This window comes from Chinchilla lanigera, unplaced genomic scaffold (assembly GCF_000276665.1).
Source record: "Chinchilla lanigera isolate Chin_1 unplaced genomic scaffold, ChiLan1.0 scaffold00051, whole genome shotgun sequence".
Lineage (NCBI taxonomy): Eukaryota > Metazoa > Chordata > Mammalia > Rodentia > Chinchillidae > Chinchilla > Chinchilla lanigera.
The window spans coordinates 11,928,736-11,951,723 of record NW_004955452.1 but is presented as its reverse complement, the minus strand read 5'-3'; the positions used below and the strand labels follow the sequence as shown (position 1 = coordinate 11,951,723).

Genomic DNA, 22,988 nt, shown 5'->3' with positions numbered 1-22,988 from the left:
ACTGATGTGCTCAGGGATGCTCTGACCTAAAGATACTGCTCTGTGACTCCCACACCCACGCAAAGGACACCTGGCTCGTGAATGTGGGTGTGTCAATTGCTTCTAGACAGATACTCAAGGCACTTGGGGTGAAGCTCTGCTGGCATTCTGGCAGCATGTGGGTGCTGTTTGGTTCAGACAGAGGAAAGCTGCAGAAAAAGACAATGAAAACTTGGAGAAAATACCCACACGAATTCCATACTCCTTGGGGTATAGAGTAGAAAGTAAAGAATCAGCATCCGCCTCCCCAATGAGGAGGGAAGACCGTCATCAGATTACAAAAGGTTGACATGGACAAAGTGAGCCCCAGATTAGACACTGGGAGTAGCTGCCTCTGTGTCCTGTCCTCATGAATGGTTGCCACTCACTGCTCAACTTCCCAGGCCAGAAACCTCCAGGTCGCCTTACACTCTGCCCTCCACCTAGTTACAGAGCTAGCCCCCAACCTCTCCTCCATCCTCCATGGCTCACCCTCCTGGCTGCAAAGCCTGGCACTTCCTCCACCCCCGCCCCATTCTTGCCTATTGGCTGCACGTGAGCAGCCAGAATGGTGGTGTCCGCTCCCTCGGTTTTGTCCCTTTCCCCCAGCTCCTTGCAAGGGAGGAACAAGAGACATTTTGGGTGCGGATCTAGGTAGGTTCCTTAATTTCTGGGCTTCTTATGTCCCCCCTTGCCTGGAATGCCCAGCCACATAGTCTCCAAGAGTGAAGCAGCAGCTGGCGGCTGTGTGTCTTTGTAGACCCGCAGTGAGCCGACACTGAGCAGCTTGCTCTGGAGTGTTTCATCCCAGCCACAGCTCAGGCTGTGACTCCTCAGAACATCCCCTCCTTCTCCCAGCCACCCCCTTTGGTCTGACGGAGGCTTCCTTAGCTTTTAGAATTCCCTCAGATGCTGCCACCTGAGTGGCCTCCTTCTCCCCCACTACAGCATTCTCTCCTTTCCTCAGTCCCCACCTTAGCACCTGTCTCTTGGTGTTGTGGTTATCGGTTTACATCTCTGACCTCTCTTCTCACCCAGGGCAGAGACAGTGTCATGCTCACCATGGAAACCTCCTCCCCAAACCTGGCATGTGGCCGGTGCTTAGGACATATTTGTGAAGGCAGAACTAAAACAAGTGAAGAAGGAAAAATCTTGTTGAAATCTCTTTCTGAGAACATTCATTCATTCAACAAAGAAATAAATAAAAAAAAAATGGAGAAAAACAGGCCAAGAGAGGCAAGGCGAAGCTTCTACAGGTCCGTCCCTAGGGCAAGAAAACTGAGAATCCACATGTGGCCTGAAATATCACTACCAACCCCATGGGGATTTCTGGGCATTGAAGTATGAAGAAAGAGTCCAATCATCTCACAGTTGGCCAGATGTGCCTGCTGTTGCTGTGACAGCCCCCAGAATTGGCCAGATGTGCCATGAACATCTTCAGAGACATAAGGGCCCCCAGAGATCGGGTGGCCTGGAGAGAAATACTTCAGGCTCATGAGGGTGGCACAGAAATTGTCAGTTTGTGTCGGATGGGGTCACCAGTGACTAGGGTCATCAGGACACAGTGAGGAGATTTCCGCCTAGTCTCCAGGCTTTGGAGTCTTCCTTGAACCCCCTGCTGGTGACTAACCCTGTGCTCCCTCCCTAGGTGATCAAGCTGGCCTTTGAGGAGTTTGATTTGGAGAGGGGGTATGACACCCTGACGGTCGGGGACGGTGGACAGGATGGGGACCAGAAGACAGTTCTCTACATGTAAGTGAAGCCCTGAGTTTTATCCAGAGGCCAGGATGACAAGGGACCTTGGCTGAGGGTGGTGGTATGGGGTTTCCAAATCCTGCCTAGTTCTACCTGGTCATGTGAGGACAGTGTCTTTTGACATTCCTAATTTCAGTGACAAACCCTCCACCGGTCTGTACGTCAGCCAGGGGGAACTGAGCACTGACCAAATCCTCATGGGGATTCACATGAAAAGTGTCCAGAATGAGCTGTCCCTTAAGGGACAAATAGAGGTTTTATGGGCAACCTGGAGCTGTCCATGTGGCTATCTGCACCTCTGCAGACCCTGTTTCTCCACCCAATAGTGTGTAGTCCCAGCCATACCCATCCATGGCTGTCTGACCTTCCCTCAGGCTCAGAACGATCTAAAACATGGGTGGCTTTGGAAAATTGGAATCCTATAGACATGGTGGGCATGTTTTCTGACCCAAGGATGGCCAGTATGATGTGGTATAGTCAAGGGAAAGGACAGTATCAGATGTCCATGGGTTCTGCTATGTTGGCCTTTACTTTGGGGAGGCTTTGAGTTCTCCTCTGCCCACCACAGTAGCCTGATATGAGTGCAAGGATATACTGTCGAGCACATGTGGGCCAGCTGCAGAGACAGGCAGATCTTGCAGTGGGCCTGGCTCCTCCATATCCTCCAAGCTCTTGCAGTCAGGCTGTCACTCTCCATGAGTGCCATGGGAGGGGACACGCCTCTAAACACCTCTTTCCTAACAGTCTGACAGGTAATTCGGTCCCAGACCTCATCGTCAGCACCAACCATCAAATGTGGCTCCTTTTCCAGACGGATGGCAGTGGCAGCTCCCTGGGATTCAAGGCTTCTTATGAAGGTAACTGCTCTGGGGAGTTACCCAATGAACTCACCCTGGGAGTCAGAGACTTGGGGTCTAGACTTGGAGTTAAAGCCCTGGGTTCAAGTTTTGGCTTAGCCTTGTAGTAACTTCCTTGCCACAGACATATTCTTCTCAACTCTCTGAGCCCTGATTCCTTCTTTGGTCAGTGGGTCCTTGTGTTGTTTTGAGGATCATCTGGGATACACCTCTTAAAATACCAGGCACCCAGTGTGTCAGTTCCATGCTCAATTCACATCTGATTCAGGCAGATGTTTATGAGGTCCTATAAACTTGCTGAGCTTCACTTATTGTTACAGTCTTTGCACTAGAGACACTGGCTTCCCAGGCTATTCTATTTGGGTGCTGTGGAGTTAGTGAGTGACTCTGCACAGGACTAAGGACAGACACACACCCCTGGCCCGAAGAGAATGCATGAAGCCTTCATTTCTTGCTGGGAATAGTAATTAAAGGAATTGCAAACACTAGGCCCCAGACATGTCTCCACCATCACTCTTCTAGGTATTCCCAAATTTCTTGTTGGCCAATGAGAGCTAATGCCTGTGCCTACAAAAAGGAAGGAGAAGTCATTTCCTGAGTAGTTGTTAAGCCCTGTTAGATACTAGACACCAAACCAGCCTTCGAGCAGCAAATATGCCAGATCTGGGCCTTCTCTGGGTGGTTTCCTCTCTAGAGGTAAAGCAAGATGGTGGCCCACACAGCCAGTGGGCGCATAGGAAAGGGGGCAAGAACACTTTATCAAGGGAGTGAGCCTAAAATGACCCAGTGACTACTAAAGGATAGGAGGCAGGGTACAGAGGCTGGAAGATATATACACCTGCTTTCCTAGCCCAAGTGTGCCAAAGGGTCTTCCTGTAATAGTACCAGAACTGCTTCCAAACTGGGTGCCCAGGAGGTGTTATGGCTGACTCCATAGAGTGCCACAAATTGGGTGGCTCAAAACAATAGAGATATATCCTCCCATTGTCTAGAGGCCAGAGGTCTGACATCCAGGTAACAGTGGAGGATGTCTGGGTAGCAGAATTCCTTGTCTCTTCATGGCTTCTAGTAGTAGCTCTCAGTCCTTGGCATTCCTTGGTTTGTAGTTACATCTCTCTAGTCTCTGCCTTTGCCAGCAGATCATTTTTGTGTGTCTCTCTCCCTCTTGTAAGTACACCAGCATAAGGAGCCCACCCTACTCTGCTATGGCCTCATGCTAACTGGATTACAAATGCAATTTTCAAAGAAGGTCACATCTGTAGATACCAGGAGATAGCACTTTAACATATCTTTAACAAAAGGACAGCTCGTATTCCCTATGCTAACACTATCATACCACAAGGTCCCCTAGAGTGAAGAGGAATGTTGCACTAACACACATTCTAAGCCATGTGTCTAAGAGGAGCAGAGCTACAGAGGATACAATGGGTGACAAATATTGAGGGCAGGTACTGGTTCTGTCACTGTACAGCTCTCTGGCAGGTCATGGAATCTTTCTGGGCTCTGCTTCCTTCCTCATCTGTGAATTGGAGGTATATATCCTAAGTCATGGGGAAATTCATGTAGACTGTTACAAAATAAATGTGAAAATAAGAAATGTTGGAAACTGCACAGCAATGAATGAGTAACTGAGCGAGTCCATCCATCATTAAATAGGAGACAGTATAAAGTTATACAAAGGAAGCTGTAGGGCCACGGAAAGAGCCCCAGGCAGAAATCAAGGGACCTTGATTCAGGTCCTAGCACTGTCCCTCACTACTTTGAAAATGGGACAGATTTGGAAGCAAAGTTTCTAAGTTTCCCCTGCTGAAAGTCCATGTATATTTAGCAGTGAATATTTCCAGACATGAGGAGGAATGACCTTGTGTCATCAGCATGACCTTGATACAACCAAGTTTGACCAATGGTTTGGATAAGGCACAAATGACATGAGCCTGAAAGAAGGAATGGTCAGCAGACAGAGTGAGCAAAGGTGTGGAGAAGACAGAGCTTTTGGCTAAATAGCAAGATACAATAAAATACACATAAATATTAAAAAATTAAGTGCTATAATTTACCCAAGGGAGTTAGTTGTGCTTTATTCTGCCCCGGTCAGGCTCCAAAAACCAAGCTTCAATGTGGGGACCTCAGCCAGGGATAGATAAGGAAAGGATTTAAGGCAGTCCCTGTGGGAAATGTTTGTGACCCTTGAGTGTTTACCTGACGGGAAAGAAGGCAGACTCAGGGGATTGGAGAGCTACGTCCAAATATTTGAAGGGTTGTCAAACAGGAGAGAGGCATTTGATTTGTTTGATATGACTTCACTGGTAAAGAAAGGGATGTAACATTTGTTGAGAGCCTACTACGTGCCAGAAGCTTTATGGTCATTATGTCAGGTTTCAAACAGGGTCATGAAAAGACAGGGGTAGCCCAGGGATACTGATGTGGGGTACAGGATACCTAGCATGGAGGGGTCTGGCCCTGCCTCTGTTCTTTCTCCTTTCTTCTCTTTTACTCCTTGTCAACCTTCTTCTAGGACAGAATTCATAGCTAAACACTGGTTTGAAAATCACTGCTTCATCTCATGCAAGGTTAGCAACCACACAGTAGCTGCTACCTTATAGATGATGCAGCTGAGACACAGACAGGTAGAAGTGACCTGCCTGAGGTCACAGAGAGATCTGGGGAGAGGGGCAGAGCCAGGTCCCTCTTGTTTTAAAAGCTTATGATTTTCCCCCATAGTAGGAGCCTCCCAATGTTACAGAATTTCAATTCTTTATGAAATCTTTATAGAAGCCAAAAATTTGCCCCATTCACATGCAACATATATCATAAGCCTGGATTCCACGTCCCTGGAGTTGGAGGTTTTGTTCATTCATTCATTTCACTCAGGCAGCATAGATTAATCACCTGTTATGTGCCCAATACTATACCAAGCACTGCAGTCGTAATAGCAAGCCGCCAAGACCTGGCTAGAAACATGCATTCTACTATGCTGGTCATAGACATGGTATCAGCAGGGTTCTTTCTTGGCTCTGGAACAAATTAGGAAGGATAGTCAGGTATTGAGAAACCTTAACTAACCCTCCTGGCTGTGTCTACCCAAATGCAACAGGTTCCATGAAGATAAAACAGACTCAAATCGGGCCAACCTGGGGGGAATCCCACCATGATCTCAGCTGTGTGATCATGGGATAGTCACACGGTCTCTCTGAGCCTCAATTTGACCACTCATCAAACAGATAATAACACCAGCCTTAGGACATTCCTCTGACAGTGAAATGAGGTCATAAAAAACTCTACACAATTCCATGATATGGAGATGTTGCCTTCCCTTTGCAAGTCACAGACGTTCCCCTGCACCCAACCTCCTAGGTTCCTTGTCCTCCACGCCGGCCCAGTCTGCCTCCTGTGGCTGTGCTGGCTCCAACAGCCCCTGGTTCAGGTCCCCGCCTCACTGGGGCACTCGCATGGGGCTCTTGCTCCTGGACTGGCTGAGCAGTGAGAGGCCCACTGTGGTGTGATGTGGGGCAAGGAAGCCGAATGCAGCTCGCAGAGGCTGCAGGGCATCACAGAGCACCTGACCTTTGTCCAGTGGGAAGAACCTGGGAAGGGTTCAATCAAGAGAGCCCACTTCCTCCTTCTGCCTTTCACCATGACTTTCTATTTAAAGAGTAAAACCCACCCATCTTAACCCTTAATGATAAAAGGCATCCTATGCTGTACCAAGGTGCGGGGTTGAGTACGCTAGTGCCCAAATGTGACTCTTCTCTCACCTCAGTTTCCAGATTCCCCACCATTGCTGGTTGCCCCTGCATCCCCACTGTGTGGCTTCCCACTGCCCCTTTACCAGCTGTGTCCCCAGCCTTCACCCTACTTATTCTGGTAACTTCTGCAGTTGGTTGCATCTATTCCCATGGCTTGAGCTACACCATGAACTCCCGTGACTTCTACATCTGTCAGCATCAGCATTGGTACCTACCATTACTCCTGTTCAGGGATCCCCTCAAACCTCTCAAACCAACCCATGCATCCTAGCCAGCCACAGGCTGAGTGGTTTAAACAATTCATGTTTTCTCACAGGTATGGAGGCCAGAGGTGTAAGATGAAGGTTTTGGTCAACTTGGCCTCTGATGAGGGCGCTCTTCTTGGCCTGCCAATGGCTACTTTCTCACCCTGGCCCTAAGCAGCCTTTCCCCAGAGAGAACATGAACTCTCTGGTGTTTCTTCACCAAAAAACTTACATCCTCTCAGATCAAGTCCCCACCCTTATAACCTCGTGTAACTCTAATTACTTCCTCTGCGGCCCCATCTCCAAATACATGTACCCTCACGAGGATTCAATGCCCCAATATATAAATTTGGGGGGACATGTTCAGTTCATAACAACACCAAAAACTATGCTTATCGCTCCACCCCACTGCCCTGGCCCCTTCACCTTAGCGGTGTCCCAGTCTTGAGGAACAGCACTGCCATCCATTCCATTTCCAGGCCTCACGTCCACCCCCTTCCCCACCTCTCCCTCAGCTCACAGATCCTGTCAGTTCTCAGCATCCCATGCTCTGTCTGTCATTGAGCCCCTCCCTCACCCCTCTTCCACTGTCCTGACAGACAGCGCAGCCCTCCTACCCGGCATGCACCCCACCCACCCGCCACATGGCGCACAGTGAGTTTCCCAGAATCCAAGTCTGGCACAGTGCTCTCCTACTTTAAATTTTAAAAAAGACTTTAATGACAATGTCTTGTGGACTTCAGGGTGAGCTAACAATCTTTCATGTGCTTTCCCAAGTACTCTGTGATAATAATTCCAAACCGAGTTCCGGCTCCTAGGATTCCATTCAAAGCAGAGTTTACGATTTGTTCATCTCTCCAGTCCTACTAGGCCAGGCCCATTCCTGCACAGAGCATGTGCTCAGAAAAGCTTTACAGAATTAAACTGCAGTGACTTCACATAGGCCCAATCACAGGCCTCCTCAGCACCCTCAGTTCCTTTTTGATCCACTTTACCACCTCCCAATGCTCACTGCCAAGAGCCTATCCCTGTCATCCCAAGAGGACAAACTTAACTTGCAGTCTGGCTCTCCCGGGAGCCATGGGCCTGTCCCTCATCATCAATGAGCCTCAGTTTCCTCATCTGTGAGGAGGGGCTGGTAACTGGTCACCTTGCCAGGGTCTCCTGAAGACTCGGGGCACCAAAGCTCCCAACAGTGGACCTGGCCTTTAGGAAATGTTAGGTTGAAAACTTCTCCCTTCCCTTGCCTCCCCAGGCCTGCAGCTCTTCTGAGAGCTTCACTATTACTTCTGACTCCATCTTGCTCCTCTGTTTCTCCCAGCCCCTGCGGAATTCCATACCTGATAGACACCTTGGCCCGGGGAGAGATGCAGAGGTCCTGCAGAATGGCACGAGACATTTGAGGGCAAGGATCTCTCACCCCCATCACTCGCCACTCCTCCCTGGCATACCTGGCCCCATCATCATCATATTCCCTCTGCCCCAATTCAGACAGAGATGCTATCTTGGGACGGGCAGGTGGCTCTGCAGTATCATCCCTCCCTCCTCAGCCCCTGTGGGAAAACTGGGGCATTGGCTTCCCAGAAAATTTTCAAGTTCTGCTTGTCACAATCCCAGATTGGGCTGGGGGAAGAGACTTGGGATCTGTCAATATCTGAGCACTCTGAGCCTGGAAACTCAGTCTCCCTCTATGGGGGCGGCCAGCTGTGGAAAACGCATTCATAGTTGCAATTGCTTTGCTTCCCAGTAGAACAAGAAATATTTAAGGAACAGGCAATTAGCACTTACCAGAAACATTATAAAATTACACACAACTTGCTAACAAGTTTTCACATCAATCTGGAAGTCTCCTGGCTTCCTGACTGGAGCCTGGAATCTGGCAGTCTGACGCTCAATCTGGGCTGCTGGTCCAGGGGCGGGAGGAATTGGGACTCTGCCCCAGAAGTGGAGGAGCAGGGCCATGTAGATAATACCCAAAGGGTGCCTGCTGGGGACTGGTGTTAGGAATGATGTCCTCTGTTGACCCAGTGTTTTCTAAGGCCCTGTGACATGTTGCAGTCACTGTTCAGGACACTGAGGGTATAAGGACAAGGCTGTCTCTGCCTTCACCTGATTCAAAGTCTGTTTTCACCAGCAAAGAGCAAATGCTAGAAGAGCGGGAGGAAAGGAGAGAATAGTTCGAGGGCATCAGAGAAGGCTCCCTGAAGGAGCTAATGATGGGAGCTGACACTTGCTTGGAGGATAAATAGGTGATGGTCAGACAGCCCCAAGAAAAGAGACAGGTTCACTCTGAAAGCTGACATGTGGAGAGGGTTGAGGCTATAAATTCTGAGAGCAAGTAGGGAGAAGAGAATCAATACTTACCCTCTGCAGGTTGTGTCCACATCCCCTTCTCTAGCACAAAACTCTGGCAGTGGGCATAAATGAGTCTCCTGAAAGAGATGGACCTGGAGCTGGGCTTGAAAGGAGGCCAAGGGCAGCAGATCAGCACCATGTACTCCACTCCCTTTCGGACATTGCTTCTCTTTCTGCCAGATGTCAAGCACATGACCATGACAGCCTCTCCTCTGCTATTTTCAGCTCAACTGTACTTTTTCCTCATTCCTATATGCTGGGGAGCTCAAACATTCCAACTCTGGCTGGGAATAACATGAGGCATGTTTCTAAGACACTCACTGGGCTTTCCTGATGCTTTTAAAGGTTTTCCAGAAGGTGGGAATCAAAGTTTAGCTATTTAGGAGCACCGGCCACCCCCTCCCAGAAGGTCCAGTGGTCCAGCTTGTTCTGGCCCTTAGGGGCTGGGCCAGCAAATGTCTGAGGATGCTACAGCACCGAAATTCAGAGTGTAACTTGTTAGTGAGATACGCTCTAAATTCTTGGTCTTTTCCAAATGATAAGCTCCAGTTTGGGGCTAATGCAGACAGCTTGGCAGCAACCTAAATACTCTTCCTGTCCATGTTTGCCACTGTTTCTCAGGCTCCTCCAGCCAGCGACAGACTTGTGACAGTGTTGTACAGGAAGGAGATAGGGAGTGAGGAACGCCAACCCCTTCATCTACCCACGCCTTCCTCCCGTTCATGACAGTCATGGGCAGCGACATGTGTAAGTCCCAGAGTTACACCTATAGATGCATAAGCTCTCATCTCCTGGTACCTTGCCCAACATCAGAAGTGGAAAAGTAGAGTAGGATGTGGTTCTAAGACATCCAGGAGATCCAGTCATGCCCAGTGTATCATCTTGACGCACTTAACATGCCCTGGTCAGTTTCTAGGAGTTTCTGCTGATTGAATGATGGATCTGGTGAGCTTAGTGTGCATAAAACACTAGAATTAATTCTAGAGATACAAAGAAGAGAAAGAATGCAAGAGCTGATGCCCTGAAGGTTAAAGCTGGCCAAATGGCCACTCCTTCTACCCACCCTTCATGGCCTTCCTCAGGGCATCTCCCTACCACCACTTGAACTTTCTGCCACAGTGAACTTCTGACTCTTCGCCAGACACTGTGCACTCGTCCTCCATCCTACCATCCTTTTTTCTACCCTCTCCTGCCCTTCCCTCTGACACTTGCCTCTCCATACCCTGCAATCCACCAGAAGCTGGGATACAGACATTTCAGATACTCCATTCTGGGGGGCCTTGAGAAAATTACCATCTATCAGTGAGAAATGCATATCCAAAAGTACAGCACCACTGCTAAAGCAGAAACAACCAGAGCGGCAGGAGCCAGAGAGAAAGTGCTCCTGGGTCTGCCTCAGCAATCCCAGGGAGCGCCCAGATTAGGAGTCACTCACGCTGACACTGAAAGATGATTTTTTTGCCTGGTAGGCAATTAGGGATTGTTTGTTTCAGGAAGAGCATGCAGCAGGTGCTAAGATCAAGCCTCAGGAGAGCCAGTGGGGCTCTGCAAGCAGTGGTGATGACGGTAACAATAAAGAAATGCTCTCAGTTACATGCCATATGCTGGATATTTTGACCGTTGTCTTATACACACAAACCCATTTGATTCTCAGGACAACACTGAGAGGGGATGTTATTATTATCATTTCTATTTTGCAGATGAAAAAACTAAGGCTACAAAAATATAATTAATGTGCTATGGATCTAGGGGACTTAGTATCAGAGCCAGGACTTAGATCCAGAACTTCATGACCTCAGAGGTCTGGCCCGTCACCATTGTACTATCTCACTACCCTACAGGTCCCTCAGTTTGTGGTGTACAAATCTCAAGGACAGGGATAGCCCATGATGGGGCAGGGGTAGAGGGAGGGTCTCACCATGCTGAAGAGTTGGGGTTTTAGCCTGTGTATTCCAGGAAGCTGTGAGACAACCAATGAGCAGGGGTCAGTAGGATCAGATTTCCATTTCTAAGTGATCTTCCATGCTTTGTAGAGTGTGGAATACAAAGGGGAGGCAGGGGTATCACCAGGTCACCACCACCATCCGGTTGGGAAACTGAGGGCTAAACTCAGGCAGTGACAGAAGTGGAGAGCAGGGTGTTGGGGAGTATTTAGAAGGAGGGGAAGGAAAGGATGGAATCTGGGGTGAATCCTAGGATTTTGGTTCAGACAACCTCCATGAGTCTGTCCAGCATTCCAGGCCTGAAGCTGGAGCTGCCTGTCTGCTACCTTGCAGGATGTGTGGTCAGGTCTACCTACACCTTCTCCTTTCGCCTGTTATTTGCGTTTGGAATCGCGCCCATACCCCCACTGACTGTGTGTTCTCTTAGTGCAGGGGCTGTGGGTCAAGCAGATCAGTATCTTTAGCACTTAGCATGGCATTTGGCACAGTTTCCAAGCAATCAATATTAGCTGAGCTCATGATTAAACAAAATATTCTCTGTATTCTGGGCAAAGTGCTGGGTACACAGTGATCTACAATGCATAATCAACGCCTGCTTTTCTAGGGCTTTCCTCAAGGAAGTGGAGAGACAGCAAACAAGGGAGCCCTCCTGGTGGGCAGCTGGGAGGGAGGGGCAAGGTAGGGAATCAGTTTGACCCCTGCCCAGTCAGATGGTAAGTGCCAAAAAAGAAGATGTTTGCCCCTTTGTCCTTTCATAGCCCCGAACTTAAGACAGTACTGGGAAAATACTTGTTGAAGGAATAAACAAATAAATACAAGAGGTGATCAGTGCTATGAAGGAAAAGAATGGGATGCCAAGAGAGAAAAGAAAATGGGCACCACTTCAGATGTGTAGGCAGGGAGAATGTCTGGAAGGAGGTGATGGTTTAAGCTGAAGCCTTTTAAAGACTTTACTTACAGACTATAAAGTCTGTTACAGTAAAGACCCAGGGCATATGAAAGGGAGGAAAGAAACTACCAACTCAGGCTGAGGGGACCATGAAAAAATGAAGTTTCCTATCTAGAAAGGCAGCAAACAGTAGCCAGGTGGGACACCCATCTCCCTCCCAGCTGTGTGTCCCTTCCTGGAGCACATCAAATAGCCAGTGAATTTACGGGCACATGATGCATTGCCTTCTGTACAAACACTGTCATAAAAGAGGATTCCAATTTAGTCAGAAATTGAAAAACCTGGGGAAAAGACCAGGAGGTGGATCACTGTTGATAAGGATAAAACAGCCAAGAAGGGGAAAAGCAAATATGGAAGCCCGGTCAGGATGGAATTCTGTGGCATTTTAGAATCAGTCTGCATAGACTTCCCCTATCACTTTTGGTAGGCAAAAGCAGAGAGAGAGATGAGAGAAAGACTTATAAAGTGGAATTATGTTAAACCCGATAAAGGATATTACATGTGACTCTGTCCCTAATTCAAAATTCCATTTATCTAATTGTAATTCTGGGTTCTGACATCAGACTTGGTCAGCACCCGACCAGGAGGCCCAAGGTGAAGGGCCTGTCAGACAAGGCAGTAGAGCCCAGGGAGCCCTCTGCAGGATGGCAAGGACCTGTATTCCCATCGGGGCTGTTAATGAGCTTGTCTTGAAGACCCAGGCCAAGACAGACGTTACCAAGGGAAGAAGCTCGCCACCAGCCACGTCTGCCTTCCTGGCAGGAACTGCCCAGCTCTCAGCCCACCTGCTGTCTTTCCACTCCCCACCTCCTAGCTTCGGTACTTCTCCTTCTCCTCCCCACTCCTCTTCCTTCTCTTTCTCCTTCTTCTTCTTTTTTTTTTTTTTTTCTTTACTTGTTTTTATTTTGTGCAGTACTGGGGATTGACCCTGGTGCCTTCACCCTGGTCTACATCCCCAGATCCCCTCATTTTTACATTTTCTTTAGGACAGTGTTTTGCTAAGTTGTTAAGTTGCCCAGGCTGAGCACAAACTTTCAATCCTCCTGCTTCAGTTTCCCAGAGTTCTGGGATTTACAGGCATGCACCACTATGCCTGCTCCAGTCTGTGTTCTCTAATCAACCCAACCCCTGTTCCTGGACCTCTTCAAATGCACCCTAGAACCAGGCTCCCCTGTGGTTGCCATGACACAGTGGGCCTCTCCACGGCTGGCAACTCCTCCTCCCACACCATCATGCACATCATCTTGGAGAGGTGGCTCGCAAGCCCCCTCCCCACTGTATCCCACTTACATGACCTTCTCCTTTGACCTTATCCTCTCTTCAGCTCAGCTGACTTCTCCCACCTCCTACCATTCACCACTGTCATGTGTCTCTTCCTCTCTCCTCGGAACCTCAAGCTTCCCCCTTCTTCCAGAGCCTCCACTCTGGCTGCAGCTGGACCCTGTCATTCTGCCCTTCTGAAATCTCAAGGTTACACATCCTGCTCTGGGGTCTTCAGCTCATCCACTTGTCACTCCCCTCCTCGTGTTCATTATCCCTTTCTTGATCTCTTGAGTTACCCCTTTGCCTCTTGCTCTTTTTACCTCTTTCCTTCTTGACCTAAGGCCCTTGGCTACCACTTGGTTATTTTTTGTGTTTTAGGCAGTACCTAGAGCCTTCACACTGAGCTACACCTCCCAGCCCTTTATGTTTTATTTTGAGACAAGGTCTTATTAAGTCATTAAGTTGAACAGGCAGGGCTCAAACTCACCATCTTCCTGCCTCAGCCTCCTAGGGTACTAGGATTACAAGTGTGTAATGCTCGTCATGCCCAGCTACAGGCATGCTTTTAACAATATCCTTAACTCCTTTCCCCCATTGTCCTTCCATTTCTCCAAGCCCAGCCCCAACCCCAATCCATTCTGCAGTGCCTTTCTGTAGGTCTTTATGAACCAAGTTTCTGAGGACAGGTAGGATCAGACACCCAGCCCTGCGAGCTGGTGTCCCTACATGTGAGTTATTGTCACGTTTGGTGCCTACAGGTGCATGGCTGTCCACCTTGCCTTAGTCTGCCATTCTGCAAAGTGATGGAATTGTCAGCATCCAATCCTTGTCCCCATGACTGGCACCTCACCTTTACCAAAGATCTTGACCTCATACTGCACTTAGATAAAAGATCCTGCATCATCTAGGGCCTCCCTCCTGCCTCCCTGCCTGAAAACCACTGCCAGCCCTTCCCTGTTCACTCTGATCGGGAGGGAAGAAGTCTTGCTGGTCACTAAGGCCAGTCCCCCAGCATCTCAGGGTCTCCTGCCTCTGCCTTCTCTGGAGCCTCATGCTACCTTCTCCACCTCTCCACTTCTTCTCCAAATCCTCAGTTAGGCCCTCAGTCCCTTGCCTCCTCTACCCTCCCCTTCCCTTCCATTCTCTCTCCTTCTCCCCACCCTCCCTCTCCCTTTTCATCTCTCTCATTTCTCTCTCTATCCCTCTCTTTCTTCCTTTCTTTGCTCCTCTCTAGCATTTAAATATGGTCAAGCTTCTTAAAAATATTTTTCTCCACTCTCCCCATGTCTTCTTCATCTTCTACCTTTGGGCAGTGGCTCCACAATGACCCTGAGCCTACTCCTTCCAACATCAAGAGTATCCTCCCTTGGATAACCTGCTTTTGGGTCCTACGTAGAGTGCCTCACAGCACTGAGCCTATTGATCGTCTGTCTCAAAACCCCCTGTCCTCTAAGCTTCTGCAACCCCACTCCTCCAGGACTGCAATCTGCCATGCAGCTGCTCCCTACACTGCCCCTGATGTCTTGTCCTGAACTCACACCTCTTCTCGCCCACCTTGAGTGGTCTCATCCTTCTTGTGGCTTCTTTTATTATCTATGAGCTGAATTCCAGAGTCTGCATTTCTAGATCAGGCTTCTCCCCTACACTTCAGGCTGCCTGACATAACTACCTTATACTAAAACATTCCCCTGGGAGGTCCCACCACAACTCAAAATTCAGTGTGCCCTAGTGGTGAGCCCTGCATTTCCGCCTGCATTCTCATCCCAGGGAAGCTATTCCCCGTGTGCAGGCCAAACCTTTGAGGCCTGATGGAGCCCTCCCCTCTGCTCCTCCTGTCTTCTCACTGATGACATAGCTGTGACTTCCTCCTTCACATCTCCTAGATCTTTCTGCTTCTTTCCATTGCTTATGCCTGTGCACCATCCAGGATGCCACCAGAACATCTCCCAGACCACTGTGAGCCTTTCACTAGAGTGGAAGTTCTAGAGGTTCTAGACAGGGTTCTAGACAGGACAGGGCTTGCATCTCCCTGGGTCTCTACTGAGCCCGCAAGACCCAGCACAGCGGCTCCCACTCGGTGGGCGCTAAGATGCTCCTTGAGTGAAGGAATGCTGTCCCTGCCTCAGGAGGGCCACCCCCAGACTATTCTCCGGACAATGGTCAGAGTAATCTTTCTCACATACAAAATATCAAATGGTGAGTAGAATGGAGTCCTTTATTGATTCCCCATTTCCTACCCTGGAAAGTACAATTTCTTTAGCAGATTGCATAGGCCCTTTCCTGTTTAGTCCTGCCCACTGGTGCCTTTCCTAACTTCCTAGCTTCATCTCTCATCACTTTGCAGAAATGCTTGGACTTGCAGGGTGCAGTGCAGCACAGGGATTAGGAGCACCGGAGCCATGCAGACCAAGTTTAAGTCTCAAATCCACCACTTCCTAGCTCTGTGGCCTTGGATAATTACCTGATGTCTCTGTGCCTCAATTTTCTCACCTTTAATATGGGGAAAAGAGTATCTAGCTCGCAGGGCTGCTGTCCAGGTACAGTGGGTCAATATATGTCAAATGCTCACAGTGTGTGCGGGCAGCAGTGCTAGAATTATATAACTAGAAGTCAGTTCTGATAATATTAGGCAGTTATTGGCACCCTGATAGATTACAGTCCTATAAACAGCCTTAGCTCTGGGACCGGGCCCAGGTTCTTCCCCTCACGTGGACAGCCCTTCCTCCCGCTTCTCACCTGCACATTTTCATTTTGCTGGCTCCTCCACAGTCTTAGACCTCAGCTCAGACTTCACCTCCCCAAGAAGCCCTCCCTGATCCAGGGCTGGGACTCCGGAGAGATGAGAGAGGCATTCTCCTTGGGTACAAAATTTTAACCGTGGGGCCCAAAACTCAGTAATTAAGATACATAATATTTTGATGCACTATTTTAAAAATCAAGATTACTGCAAGACATTCATGACTAAAAAAATGGGTAAGTGGTAAGGTAAGTCATTTAAGTGCAAGGTCAGAGCCAGTCTTCATTTTAATTGTTGGCATCTTTTTTCAGTGTGGGATGGATTTATACACATTAGTTGTAATTTTCTTGGGGGGAGCTATATTGCATGAAGATTTAGTTGCCATGATCACTGAACCCTTGGTGTTCCTAAAGTCCTATGTGCTCCCTCCTTGTTTGAGTTAGATGCTTCCCCAATGTGCTTCCATAGCACCACTCACCTGTGTCCTAAATGTCTGTTTTCCTGTCTGTTCGCTCCTTGGTGACAGAGACCATATGCAGGTTTCAAATGCCTTGCACTGGGCTGGCACAGAGGAGGTACTCGTTACACTACGAGCAGGGCTGTGTGTACACAATGGGCAGCTGGCAGAGTCCTTCCTCCCCAGAGGATGCTTGTTCTCTTCATCCCATCACAGGCTCAGCCTAGCTGCTGAGGCAGGGACAGACACATGTTCTGCACATGCATGCCCTCTACAGTACAGCGGGACTTCACTAGCAACTTTAAATCTGTCCTCAGCTCTGTCCTTATATACCCAGAAACTTCCACCAGGTCTCAGATGCCTGCAGTGACAGATCTTGCATCCCAGGCACTTAAATCCCAGAAAGCACTATGCGGATCTCAGGAAGAAGGAGAGCCCCGTGCTTACTTGCCCAGGTCAACTTGTCATAGGGGCCCCCTCTTCCTTCCCTTCAGGTGCTTGGAGCTTTGGGACCTTGACCCAAGGGACCATGTTCCCCAGAATGCCTCCCCCCAACCCTAAGTATGCACAAGGCCAGTTCAAAAGCAGGCTCAGATACAGCCTCAGCAGGTGTGTGTGTAGATGGGAAGGCCAAAGGGACACATAAGATGAGGGGCTTGGGGCTGAGTTTACTTGAGATTCAAAGGACCTTTGACTGAGGTCATGCACAGACAGGCACGCACCTGTGCTGTCATGCTCGTGCTCTCATCCTGCACCCTGCCCTCAGCAGAGGGCAGGAGGTTCTGGCTTTCGAGGTAACATAAATATGACAGTCAAGAGGCTCTCTGTATGGCAGAGCCATTGACTACCCCAATTAGCCCACAGAAATCCCCCAGCTGTAGGAAGAAAATTTTCCTGGAACCACCTCTGCCGTGGTCATACACAGCAATTTCCAGGACCATGATTTCTGACAGCCCGTAAAAGTGTCTGCGGTAAAAAGGTGTCTAACATATTCCACTGATGACCCTGGGCCCCTCTTTCACAAATCTCAGCATTCTTACAATCTCGCCTCACCACTGGACGCCTCCTTCATGACTTCCTTTTTTTTTCCTTTTTAAAATTTATTTTTGGTAGTGCGAGAGATCGAACCCAGGGCCTCATTAATGCTAGGCAAGTGTTCTACCACTGAGTCACCCCCAGTTCCTGTCTTTCCTACAGGAAGCCCTCCTCCCTGGGGCAGAGTTCCACCTTCATCTCTCATAGCCTCAAGCACAACACAGGTGGAACTTGGGGTGGCCAGGGCAGACCAGAAGCACCTGGGTCCTGGCTTACTCCTGTGAGACATCTATCATACCCTGAGACATCTCAGGGACCCCTCTGCAAGGCTGGTTCGCCATTGTTGGCTCAGTTGGGCTTTAAAAGCACTCTCAATAAGTTATTTGTTTCCTTTTACCTGTTACCATCCCAAACTAAAAGTTAAAAACACCTTCCACAGCACTTCTGTAACAGAAAGCAGCCAGCATCGATCCCCACAAGTCTCTGGTTTGTGACAGTGCCAGCGCCTCTTCACCTGTGCCTGCCTTTGCTGCTCTGAGTGGCCTGTGCTTATGCTCCAGCCAGAGTCAGGAATGGTCAGATGCAGGGTCAGGTTCAGTCAGGAAGTCTTCAAAGTCTGGGACTTACCACCTCCTAGAACAGGTAACCCATTAAGAAGGAACACCCATCTTAAGTAAAAATAAGCAAGCGTCTAGGGCACGATATGTGGACCAGAGTCACCAACATGTGTCAGTTGAAGGCCCCTTTGTCCACCGATGCTGTGTTCAAACATGAATCTCACCTCCAATAAGCACGTCAGATGTCTACCTGTATGGCTTGGAGAGCTGACTCACAGCAAGAGGGTGGCGGTGGGAGTTGGTAGTAGAGCATGCATGGTGGACCTACAACTCCAACAGGGGTATTAAGTCACCTGTTGTCTCTGTTTTCTCATCTTCCTGTCTTTCAGAGATCGAGCAGGGCAGCTGCGGTGACCCCGGCATCCCTGCCTATGGCCGGAGGGAAGGTTCCCGCTTTCGCCATGGCGACACACTCAAGTTTGAGTGCCAGCCTGCCTTTGAGCTGGTGGGGCAGAAGGCAATCACATGCCAAAAGAATAACCAGTGGTCGGCTAAGAAGCCAGGCTGTGTGTGTAAGTGAGTGGGAGGCAGCACCACAGGGTCTCCACCCAGAGGCAGGGGCCATGTCCTAACCAATCTGGGGCTCCATCCCTGGGCACCATGCAGGGTGTACCAGCAGCATCACTCTGGTTGGTTTCTTCTGTTCCTCAGGATGTTGCCGGCTGGGCCCTTGTTTCTGGCAGTAATGGAGACTGCAACATTGAGGATGATTGCCCTTGACCTTTGGGGCCCTTTTCAGACCTCATACTTTCCATGGTGATCTTTAAGAGCAATGTAGACCCATGGGCATGGCCCACAAGGCTCAGACCCAGATACTTCCTCCTCACCTTCACTACTGCCACTGCTACTGTAGAGTCACCTGGGGCTCCAGGGACTGTAAGGAGGCCCATAGTAGCCTTCCAGCACGTGGGACACCACACCTTGAGGGATATGCATTTCTCTCTTGTGAGATTTATGAGAGATAAGGACTTCAGCTGTCTTGGGGTGGTTGATCTTTGAGGAAGGGCTTGGAATTGATCCTATGGAGGAGCCCTTCTTCCTTCCTTTCTCTTGGACAGGCTGGCCATACTTTTTGAGGTAAATGGTACTAGAAGTCTTCTAAGTTAAGGGGCTGTGGACAGCAGAGGAGGCCAGGCATGGTCTCTGTCCAGAAGTCCAAGGTTCCAGCCTCTCTGGGCTGTTGCTTTGTCTTCCAACCCTCACCACTCCACCCCCTCCAGCTTTTTCAGTGTGCTCTCTCAGGGAAAGGCAGACAGCCTGACTCTGTGGTCCTTTACCTGCTTTGGTGGGCTGTTCAAGGCCTCTGCATTGTGCATACCAGAAAATGATAGGCCCGTGGGGACAAGGGAGGAGCAGTCTGGGAGACTGTGTTTTCCCATGATGATGACAGTTTGGGATATATAAGCTGGTGAGTTGGGTCATACCACAGCGATTATACTTTTCAAATGAAAAAAATACTACTTTGTCTGTAAAGGCATTTTTGATGACTTGTAAGTTGATTTGTGTAAAAGTCTTCAGAGATTTAAAGATCAAATCACTCATAAATTCACACTGAACCAATCAGCCGTACTGAAAACAAGTCGAATTGCATGGCATCTTCCCACTTTTGCTCCTCTGTGTGGTTGGAAAACGATGTTTGTCAGTGTTAGCCCTTGACATGCTGGGTGCCTCAGGACCAGAGGAGCGGGGAAGGTTCTCAAGGGTCCCTTCACGGCAGCAAGAACAAAGGGTCTGAGCATGGTAGACACCAAGCCCAGGCCAGAGTGAACACAGCAGGACTCTGCAGATGCTGGCCTGAGAAGGCAAAGGTATAGCTGGAGTCCCCAGTAAATTTCTGAAATTCATTCAGATGAATGGAGACAGAACCAGGGCTGAGAGTTGGTAGGACTGAAGCTGGAGGGACCAGGACAAAGTTCTCTGTCCCCGCAAGCTGAGAGATGTGGGGAGCAAGGAGCATGCTATCTGGGGACTATCAGTCATGTGAATTTACTTGGCCCTCTGCCTCTTAAGAGTCGTTTTAGAACATTTTCTAAAACCTTCACTAATGGCAGCAGACCTTGTGTGCTGCTCAGCAGGCCCTTGGTTTCCAGGAGCAGGACTGACAGCCTCCAGCAAGCTGGACATTATTTGCAGATAGCTGACAAGAAAAGAGAACAGAGCTGTCCCTGCAAGTATGAATTGGTGCTCTCTGTGGTTTCCAAAAAGAATGAGGGGCCTGGGGCTTGTTGATAAGAACTCTGAAGCAGGTGCTGCAGGGGTCTGGTGCAGCACTTCTTCTGGACAATTCTGGGATAGAGGAAGGTGGTATCCCCAGGCGTTTTCATCACTTACCCTTGTCCGAATGTCTCTGGGTATAATAGAGCACAGCTTGAATCTCAAAGACGCTGGCTTCAGTGGAGGAGGCCGGGGACAATCACCTGTCCTTATGCCTCTGCACCACATAGCAAGTTCGCATTTGTACCTCATGTATACGAGGGATCACCATCTGCCTGCTTTCTGCTGAGTACCCAGTACCCAGCCCCGAAGCTGATGCTTTCAGAGGTCCTGGGCTTTGCTGTCAGGGAGCTCACAGTCTAATTTGTGGTACAGAGATGATGATAAGGAAAATCTGAAGCACTGAAATAATTTTGGACTCAATCTGGAGATCCGATTCTTAGTCGCAGCTCAGCTTCCTGACTGCAGTCAGCACAGCTGTTCTCTGGATTTTGGTTTCCTGATCAATCCCACTGGGTAGCAGTCCATTCTTACTCCAAAAATCCTAAGGCTTTATGGTGATAGTTATACTGAAAAATACGTGTGATGTGAGAAGTCCCCACATTTTCCACAATGAATGCTTGAAAATTACTCCATAAAGTGGATCATTACAGAGTAGGTCATTCTTTGACTGAGGGACAGTTCTACTGACTTTAGATTAACTACACCATAGTGTGAGATCAATAGAAAAGGGAAAGCATCTCTAAAATTCTATCAAAATATGAAATAGTGAGGTTGTCCTTAGGTACACACAAAAGCACCTCTTGCAGAAGCCCACATAAATGTGCTAAATTTTACCACACATGCGTCACAATAAATATTAATACGATACTTAGCAAACAATACTGCTCTCTCCTTCTTAGGCGTTAGAAAGGGATTGGGAAAATTATTTTGATGGCTCAGAATTTTGAACAATTATCTAAAGAACTACAAAGCAGTACATTTTTCTTCCCTTGAAACATTTTCTTCAGAACAGCTTCTTACTAGGGAATTGCCCTGCAGAGACCACACAAATACACTCTTCCTTCATGTGCCCAAACATCTTCTGCAGCAAGCAGAGACTTCAGAATCGTTTGATTGCCTTTTGAGCTGCCCTCACAGTGGTAGAGGCACCATAAGCAGTCTTTTTCCATCTAGGTTTTTCAGGCTGATGATGTAGCTCACAGTGAAAAGCATTTTGGAAGAAAAGATGGAGCCAGCGTCTTCACTCTCACTCTCTCGTCCTCCTTGGTTAATTCACATCTCCAGAGATCACTGCTCAGAACCAGTCAGAAGTAGAACTGCTTTCCATCCGTTCAGCGATATTCACTGAGTGTCTATCCTGTGCCAGGCACCAAGTGTTGCACTCAGAACTGTTCAGTCTCTGCCTAGGAAATCTGCTCAGCCTAGCTATCCTGAGGAGGGAGCATTGCCTAGGTCCTGATATTCTTTACTATCCCAAATCTCTGCCTGTTTAACCTTGTCCTTGCAAGAAAAATAGAGAGCCATTCTCCTGCAACCCTAGCCAGTCATTCCTTCACCACAAGTGCTACAATAGGAAGGAAGTTACAAATAATTCTGAAAGTGGTTTGCACAGTACTTGATGCTTCGTTGACAGGCTAGCAGAGCACTTCACACTTCATAAGGAAGCCAGGAAACCAATTATCAGTCCATTAGCAGCCACTTTCAAAAGAAGTTTCAAAACAGACTTCACCAGAGATGTGCCAAGACAGCAGGAATGTTCATGCTTGCTTTCTTTTCCTTCACCATTTTGTAAAGCACCATAAAAATGTGTGAATCTTAATTGCCTGGCTCTTAATATATATGGTGCGTGTATGAAATGGGAAGGCAGGGCCTCCTGGGATATAGTTTATGTTACAGATCAGCTGCTGAATCTTGAGTGGTCGGGGCGGGGAGTTTGGGACCTTGGGTGCTCAGAGAAAATGTCACACAGGAAAGAGGATTCCAGCTGGACTTTGAAGAGTTGAGAGCCAAAGGAAGGTGTCCCACACAGGATGCTACAGGAAATGACCCTCTTCTAGTGTCCTCCTGTCCCTGAATTCCTCCCCATCACACTGCCTTGGAGGCATGTGCGCAGGCATACACACAAGTGCGTGCACACACGCACACATTTCTGCAGAAAGGAATGGATTCTGCCAAAAGATCATCAGGAATTTTATCTCTCCTATGGATTGTTACTCAAATATAGGGTTTATTAATCTTGTTCATTGATATTTTCGCCCAGTTTTTTTGTATGAAGCACTCTGGGGCACGGCAGGGTGTTTAAGCCATATCCCTATCCTCTACCCAATGAATGCCAGTGTCACCCACCCCACAAACCAGTTGTGACACACAAAAACATTTCTAGAGGTTACCAAATATTCCCTGATGAAAAACCCAGCCTCAGTGAAAAACCACTGGTCTAGGATAACTTAGTCTCATGTAATTTGAACACTCCTGTAGATTTACATTTTAAATAAGGCTGTGATCAGTCTATAGCACTAATATTGGCGGGAGAGGATGCCAATATTTACTGAATGTTTTACACCACTGGGAGATAGGAATCTTTCCTACAACTTTGTGTTTGTTCTCTTAGTTCACATGGACTGTTCAAAATATACGGTGAATGTTTAGATTTTAAAATTGTTTACAGTAAAAGACTTATTGCCACTAATCCGCCTCAAACTACTCTCTATTTCAAACACATTTATTCCACCATCCTTACCACTTTCTGAAGCAATTCTGAAAGTCCTCTTTTGTGATCAAAAATACAGTGAGT

At 48.4% G+C, this 22,988-nt stretch overlaps 1 protein-coding gene across 5 annotated transcripts in view; it reads left to right on the top strand.

Moving 5' to 3' along the window:
- Csmd2 (CUB and Sushi multiple domains 2) overlaps positions 1–22,988 on the top strand; it is a 579,269-nt gene that overhangs the window by 322,727 nt on the left and 233,554 nt on the right. For 4 of the 5 annotated variants that reach the window (XM_005395117.2, XM_013519719.1, XM_005395116.2 and 1 more), the window contains exons 11-13: positions 1,667–1,770; positions 2,518–2,630; positions 18,307–18,489. The exons of the other annotated variant lie outside the window; for it this stretch is intronic. In XM_005395117.2, coding sequence (XP_005395174.1) covers positions 1,667–1,770; positions 2,518–2,630; positions 18,307–18,489 — 400 coding nt within the window. The remainder of the gene's footprint in view (positions 1–1,666; positions 1,771–2,517; positions 2,631–18,306; positions 18,490–22,988) is intronic. 5 annotated transcript variants of the gene reach the window in all.